Below are 8,609 nucleotides of genomic sequence, written 5' to 3' on the forward strand. Positions count from 1 at the left end.
TTCAATATGGGCTATTTTCGAGCGCAGGAAAATATAGCATGTTGCTTATTTGTTTTGCGCAAATGAAATGCGCATGCAAAATACGCTTCTGTGAATGAATCCATTAACATCAATTGGCTCAGCCAATTCATAAATCCCGCCTCCTCAAAGCAGTGACTGTGATTCGTTCTCTGAGTGCTGCTCAGCCAATCAATGCAGCGCTCGATGAACCAATCACAGTCATCACATTGGTTCAGAGAACGCTGCATTGATTGGCGGAACAGTGCTCAAAGAGCCAATTACAGCCATCGCTTTGTGGAGGCGGGATTTATGACTCCCACAACCAGGAAGTGATCCTGTGTGGGCGGCTGAAGACTGCAGGAACCATGCCAGAGCTCTGTAGAGCAGTGGAAGGGACCTGAGCCAAGCCTACTAGGTAAGTGCATTCCCCAAAAATAAGACCTAGCGCCTCTTTTGTGCCAAAAATGTATATAAGACAGGGTCTTATTTTGGAGGAAACACACTAGTATAAACTAAGAAAAATCTCTATAAACTTGGTATCAGAGTGATACTGCTGATCAGAAAAGAAAGTTATCATGTAATCGTTATCCAATAACGTTGGCTGCCTGCTCTAGCAATAGGTTGCTGCTTGCGGTCTGTTTCTGTACTAGTGACTGCTTATGATTGTCCATGCTGCAGGTACATAAATGAAGTATAGCCTGCAGTTGTTAACATGTACCATGATAACCAGGACATTGAACTTCCTCGCAATGCCTGTTGTGCTGCTTCAGATCTCACACAACAGGAGCAATTTTGCTTCTGAGCATTTGCTTGAGAGTTAGGTTGTAAATTTCAATCGGGAGAAAACTTTTCAGCTCCTCAGGGCAAACAACTGAAATGTGCATAGCCTTCAAATCCCAATATTGGGCTCCAAGCTCTATGAATTGCCCAAATGACAAACAACATATTTTACAGTAATACCAAGAGGCTACTTCCGCCGCCAAGTATCAGTTTGCATTTTTTTTCCTGCTGTCTATGTATAATGCATATATTGGCAGGAAGAAAAGTAGCCACAAAGCTGCAGGTGACTCCATCTGCCCCATGTGGTCATCAATTAAAGGCAACCTTATTAGGAAGGATATTCTATTGTTCAGCAGTTACTGTCTAGAAACATTCAGCACCACTAAGATGAACAGCACCCAGCTGACCTACATATCCTCTTACTATTACTTGCCATAACTATTAGACATTCGATCTTAAAACATCAGCAGCAGGGATAAAGTAATCCCTCACCGCACGGCATGAAATCACATCCCAGAAGAATGGCCCGCACTAAGGAAAGTATAAGGATGCAGAATAAGGAAAGGAAGTAGCAATCAATATTTATACTGCATACTAACATAGTATGTTAGGCTGAATAAAGACACACGTCCATCCAGCTCAGCCTATTTTCACCTCCACTCCTTCCCCCGATGTTGATCTAGAGGAAGGCAAAGAAAAAAAAAAAGAAGTAGATGCTAACTGTCCTCATTTAGGGGGAAAAAATTCCTTCCTGACTTTAATTTGGCAATCCGAATAATTCTTGGATCCCCGACCCTTCTAAAGTAATATGTGATATTACATGTAAAATTGTAAGGCTCAAGATACAATATCGAATTCGCCATCAGCATGCCCACATCCCTAGGATCAGCCATCAATGTGTGATCAGTAGTGGTATAACCCCCTACCCCCCCAGGACCCCAACGATGAGGTTTTGGCATATCTATGTGTGCATCTTAGGATGGTAATGCATCTTAGGAGTCAGACACCCATATTGATGGTCAAAAGGCTATGAATACATATTCCAGAAAAACTCGGAGTGCCTTAAGGACATGGCTCATTTGGCCTGAAGAAACAAGCCTTATTTTTGAAATCTGACATTTGTTACTTTGTGTCCTAATAACTTTTGAATGTGTTTACTTACTAACGTGATTCAAAAATTGCTTCTTTGAGACATATTAAAAAAGTCCAACCCTCTGAGCCCAGCAGTATTAAATTGTATCCCTCAGTTCCCAGTAAAGTCAGTTATCGGGGGTCTGAAATTCTCTATAGTAACCCACTGAGCATCAGATGAATTGGGGTTCTCTGAAGTGGCAGTCCTTGTACACCTTCTCGGGGATACAAGGGGTTCAGACTTGCTTGATGATGAAGAGGATAATGCCAGAAAAGTGGAGTCATCCTTGCTAGTTGAGTCAGACACAATTATTAGGTAAGCCCCCTCTGCAGTAGACCTTCTGTGTGCCATTCTATGTGTTTTTTTGGGTGCATAATAAATGTATAACATTTTTTTCACAAGGTGGTCACCACAAGACACTGGGTGGTCACTGGGATGGGGTGACCGCAGGACGAGATCGGGAATACAGCAGGAACCTTTGGTTGTTGTGCTGTATTAATCATATTGGACAGACAATCATTTATTGCATTTATTGAATGCAGCAATAATCAGAATGGTTATGACAAACTAAAAAAACTGCAGTTATGGCTTCCGCAACCTATTCTGCTTACTACAGAGTTTATACTATAAACTGCTTTTCTTGTAGGCAGCAGACTTATTTTTGATTGCAATGCATTAGAAGTCTTCTCATCTCATTTTCCTGATTGGTTTCAGAAATGCTTGTGTCCTGTCAAGGTCACATTGTAGATGATGCTGCAGTTTGGCAAGTCTCTGGTTACTCAGCATCATCACTTCCAAGGAGCTTTGTGCAGAATAAATTATCTTTGTGTCTTGACAATGAGCCAAAAAAAATCATTTTCAGCAGTGCTAAGTATCTATTAGGAAAATATGGAACTGGCATATTAAAAGAATTTTTTTTTCAGGCCGTGAAATTCGGACTAGGATTGCATGTAGCAGTGAAAAGAAGACAAAACCCAAATACTGAAAGACAATTTCAAGGAAAGTCAAATAGCTAGCGAAAACCAGCAGACCAGCAGGAAACTCATTCCATTGAGGGTGCAAGTTCCATACGACAGAATTTGTGGGTGTTAATAACACATTGAATTCAATATGCTTTTTCACATGAGCGATTTTTATCTCACTGGATGATAAGGAATCCCATAAAAATAGGACATGGAGGGATTTTTCTATCAGGAAATGTCCATTATTTCCTATGGAATCGTGAAAAAAATGTCATTGCACGCACATGCCATGCGACTTGCATGCAAGTTTGATGTGATTTTTACCTTTGAAAACTATTGGAAGGACTTGAGCACATGAAAATCGTAAGTACATAAGTGTGATGTGTTTTTTGAGCAAAAACACATCCTGCTCGCATCCAGAATTGCACTTTTATGAGTCTCTCTGACTGATATTGCACACACCAGTGTGAATGCACCCTAGGGCTGGGCTCACACGGGCGGACTCCAAGTGCAGCATTTGTTATTGGCATCCGGCGGAGGATCCACGACAAAACACGGGCATCGAAAAGCATGTACTTACGGCTTTTGGTTCACACTTGTGAATAATAATTGTGGATTCCACCAGTGGAGCAAAAATTGCAGCATGTTCTATTTTGCCCGTGGATTCCGCATGGACGGCTTCCATTGAAGTTAATGGAGGCCATCCGACTCGCAGCTCACGTGCAATTAACATTGTGAAAGACCGCGGGTACCTGCATCGTCGCTTAGCGACAACATGGGAAATACAAACATAAAAAAAATATGTTTTCTCTATTTTTACATTAAAAGGCCTGCCTTGTTAGGGTAGCTACCATCCATGTGCCCTAGGCCACCAATCAGAGACACACTAAGAAATAGTGGCTGTTGCTTGATGAACGGGACATGTCTATGTATTATGGCCATCTCATTTTATCTGCAATGGGCAAGGGTTCTCAGGAGCCACAACCCCAGCTGTTCACGTATTAACCCTTTCCAATCCACTGTCTGACGTCTAAAGACATTATGATTTTAGGCTGTACAGCTCTGATGTTGGAAGATGTCTTTCGGGGTTCTCTTACTGTAAATTGCCAGCATCTCTGCTGTCAGGGCCTATCCAACGTGGCACCTCATGCAGTACTGGGTTTAGCCAGCATATAGCGCCATTGTATAACAGCAGAAAAATAGTAAGCCCCCTAGGAAAACCAGAATACAAATTGGATTGGAAAGGGTTAATCCCTTAAGGACCACGGTGTTTCGGGCCTAGATTACCAGATACTTTTTAAGGATTTTACCCATGAGTATTTTTTTAAAATAATTCATGCAGAGTTTTTTTTCAATGCCTTATAGAGCAGTTTTTTAATATCTTTTTTCACAGAATGTGTTTCCATTTTATTAGGGGTAATTTTTTTTAAAAAAATTTATAGCTGTTTATTTTTCAAATGAGTATATGCTACACTAGTGGTTTTTGCTTTCTCTGTTCACTATACACAGTGCTATATGAGTGCATAAGTAGCCTACAAAAGAGAAGGCAGAAGCAGTTAAAAAACATTTTCACCTTCTCCTCCAGGTCCTCAGATTTCACTGACATCTGAGGGCCTGACCTGCAATGTGTAAATATGAGGAATAGCACTATTTCTGGCCATTATATGACTTATAGCCTGCATTTTCACCACTTTTTCTCTCTGCAGGCCGTAGCATTAGTTTTCTCTGAGCTGGTGGGTGTAGACTAGCTACTATGCTGTCTTCTATACAGTGCACATGGAAAAAAAACCCTGCAGATTCTGCTCTCTACGTTTCTGTAGCACACACAGTGACATAACATCAGCATGGAGATAGTGTACAGCAGTACTAAGCAGTGTGAATGTTATTTAAGGGGCTCTAACACAGTAAATCCCTTTTTTATATGTCTGTGTGTAATCTCTGCACCTGTCTTCTTTCTCCCCCCCCCCCCCTCCTCCTCATAGATTTCTATAGGCAGCATCAATTATTGCCTTTTCCATATCTCTTACCATAGAGGGGCTTCACTTGAAAATTGACAGTGGACAACAAATTAGAAGGATTGGCGACTCCTGGTAGCCATTATTTTCCAGCATAAAAACATTATTATAGGCACCTAAAGTGACTTGCACGTTTGCTTGTTATCACATTGGCTATTAAATAAATTTAAAGCCTGCATAATATGAATAAATCTGTTGAGAAGCTGTAAAAAATATTTCAACTAGGCCATATTCTAAGATAATATTTCACAATACAGAAGTTTAAAGAACACATTAAATTAGTCGTCCCATAAAATATAATGTCCTGTGTATCTTTCATATAAACAGTTGGTAAAACATGAGCGTGTAAAGCGTAAGATTAACTGCCCGCACATTACTCATGATGTAAAACAAGTTTCTGTTTCTTTGACCTTCTAGGAATGTTGTGAATGTAAGAAGATATGTGGAATATACTGCAGACAATGTATATACTGCAGCTGCAATCTGTACATATACCATCACAAGGGACTAGGATTATTTCTATAATCTTTCATGTAGCTATTACTTTTGTACGGCACAGGTTCAGTGGGTGGTTAGAGTTTGGATTACACTTCAGAACATCTTTTGCAGTCCACAACATTTCATTATGATATATAGATCCCCAGCTATGATGTGAACCGTGGTGTTCTTAAATAGCTCATGCCTAATTTAATTATGGGGAATGTTTTCACTTGTTGTACAACACATAAATCAAAATGGTTAAACACACTAAATATTTCACTACAAGCAGGAATTGCACTAATGCGATCAGGATCTACAACCCCAATTCCAAAAAAGTTGGGACATTGTGTGAAATGTAAATGAATGTAGAGAAAAGAAAAATGCAATGATTTGGAAATCTCATTTAACCATATTTTATTTACAAGAGAACATATCAGAAGGTGAAAGTGAAACATTTTTCTATTTCATTTTCAATTAACTCATTTAGAAATTGATGGCAGCAACACATCTCACCAAAGTTGGGACAGGGCCAAGTCTACCATTGTGCAGCATCTCCTCTATTTTTTACAACAGTCTGTCAACATCTGGGAAGTGAGGAGAACAATTCTGGAGTTTTGAGAGAGGAATGTTGTTGTCCCATTCTTGTTTGATGGAGGATTCAAGCTGCTCCACAGTCCTGGGGCTTTTTTATTACATTTTTCATTTATATGGTTATATGAGATTTCAAAATCATTTTTTCTTGACATTTCTTTACATTTTACACAGCGCCACAGCTTTATTGGAACTGGGTTTGTATAGAGTAATTATGCCGAGTTTATGATAGTCAACTTGGGTACCACTCAATAGTACGTTTGAATGAAAACGGGCTATACTATTGGAATACTAGGAATATTTCAAAGACAGTACATTTTAAAGAGGGGAAGGAACGGAAATATGACAAAGTCAGTTTACTAACTATATAAAGATTAGTAAGTAGAATTTGAAAAATAGACCTATACCTTAAAGCCTATACCTTTAAGGAAGTGGCAAGTAAAGATTAAACATTAACACCTCAGTGACGGGCAATATGCTTTTTATGGACCTCATTAATGGGCTTTAAACTTGCACAGGTGTCTTTTTAAGGCGGTAGCTTGGCTGACTACTGACGGCCAGGCTCCTGCTCTAACTGCTGAGAGTGGAAAAACCTCAGATCCTGGCAGTTTAAGCCCTTATTTGCCACAATCAATAGCAACTGCAGCATGAAAACAGATGACAGGTGGAGGGAGCTCTTTCTGTCATCTTTTGGCACCCTGCAATGCAATTGCAAACTACCAATGGGTGCCAATGGCAGTCAGAAGCTTGACAAAGGCCTCCATGTTTACCATGTAACTCAGACTATTAGACCTCCGGCAGAGTCTAATATCCTGCTGCCATAGGCTTTGTAAAATGTACTATATAAGTAATGCAGTGTACTATCCTAGCGATCAAACAATCGCATCTTCAATTCCCCTTGAGGGACTAAAAAATACTGTCAAAAAAGATCAATAAAGTTTAATCTAAAGGAAAAAATATTTTAAAAATACGTATTTTTCCCCACTTAAACCTGTTTTAAATAGATAAAATACCAAAAACATTTTTAAAAAGCAGCACATAATAGGTATTACCATGTTCATAACAGATAAATGTAAGTAGAGTAAACTTAGCAGCTCCTTACGTATTGTGACATTCACTCTCTTGGTGTCGTTTCCCAGCTGGTTTGACACAGTGCATTTATATTCTCCTCCATCAGCTTCAGTTGTTTTTTGAATCTGGAGCTCAGAAGACTTTCTATGGAATCAATAATATTGCAATAAGTAATATTCTCCGGAAACTTCGAAAACAACAAATAAGGAAAAAAAGATTTTTTCTTAAAACTTTTTTACAACTTACATAATAATAGTTTTAGTGCCATTGTTTGCTATGGGAAACTGTTGCTGGATGACTATGTCATTGTGCTGCGCATGGATTGTCCAAACATAGAAAGGAGCTTAGCATCAGACACAGGGTAGTGTATTCTAAACTGCTATGTCTCTTATGATAGGTATCAACACATCGCCTGCAGAAATCCTACAAGCTAGCAGGCCACCGCCAACCAACAGCTGTTTCTCAGAAGTGTAATTCAAGTACTCAAATATCTTGTGAAGTATTCTGAATAGCTTTACAATTACTAGAGTTAACCATCTCCGACTGCAGTCAGTGTGCAACATTAGACTAGAGCAGTGGTTGCCGCTGGTTATGTATTAACAAATAGATACTGCAATCATATACAAATTCAGCTCAAAGGATACAATCAGTATCAGATTTGCATGCACAATATGCAGAGAATAGAACCCATTGATTTCAATGAGTTCGTTCTCATTTCCTTTTTTTTGCGTGTGGATTCCACGTGTGTGAAAAAAAATGCAGCATGTCCTATTTTCGTGCACCAATGGTCCCCATAAACTCTATGAGAGATGAGAAAAAGTGCACTCAATGCATGCACAAATGTACAATACTCTGCGCAATTCATTGAAAAAAAGAACACATCTGGACTTCATTAGGCTAAACAGGCTTTTATATATGGCGTGATAGTGTCCCTTGCACAAAAAAATCTGCCCTGCATGCATAGTACATTGATGCCATAATAGTTCAGCAGGTTGCCCTGCACCTCAAAAAGTGAACCACGTTGGTACACCAGCACATTGATAGGTTTCTGGTCTACATGGTGCACTACATGTATCAGAAGGTCTACCACTTTGGACCCACTCTGTGTGGGAGTATACACCAAGCAGCTAGCCCCCTCTATATTAAGAGGCTGTGTGAGTGGCTGCTTCATCGGTGTCCCTCACAAGTGTAATTAGCTCCCCCATTTGGTAGTCTGCTACCTGCATGATGAGAGGATGCAGTGATCTGCCCTACCTAGTCAGTAAGTATATGCCCATTTTCTGTGATTGTCTAGCGTTATTATTGGACTTAAAAAACATATGAAATGTAAAATAATCCAAATAGCAATAAAGCTAAACAGCCAATTATCCACTTTTCAGGTCAGATAGGGTTGTTTCTTGCAGGTAGAACTCTAACTTTGCTGTTAGAACCTGGCCCACCAAAGTGTAGGACAATCTGACCCCTAATTATAATTAGGGCTATAACTATATATGCCCATTGTAGGATTCTCTAAGGTAAACTATCTTGGAAGAATATGATTTTACCCTACGTACATTACACAGTACTTACGATTCTTCA

The 8,609-nt window shown here is 39.5% G+C and overlaps 1 protein-coding gene across 3 annotated transcripts in view; it reads right to left on the reverse strand.

Annotated features, from left to right (window-relative positions):
• The window catches only part of NRG1 (neuregulin 1), a 188,015-nt gene that overhangs the window by 129,910 nt on the left and 49,496 nt on the right, over positions 1-8,609 (reverse strand). For all 3 annotated transcript variants that reach the window (XM_066574155.1, XM_066574156.1, XM_066574154.1), the window contains exon 3: positions 7,063-7,175. In XM_066574155.1, coding sequence (XP_066430252.1) covers positions 7,063-7,175 — 113 coding nt within the window. The remainder of the gene's footprint in view (positions 1-7,062; positions 7,176-8,609) is intronic.

This window comes from Eleutherodactylus coqui, chromosome 7 (assembly GCF_035609145.1).
Source record: "Eleutherodactylus coqui strain aEleCoq1 chromosome 7, aEleCoq1.hap1, whole genome shotgun sequence".
NCBI lineage: Eukaryota > Metazoa > Chordata > Amphibia > Anura > Eleutherodactylidae > Eleutherodactylus > Eleutherodactylus coqui.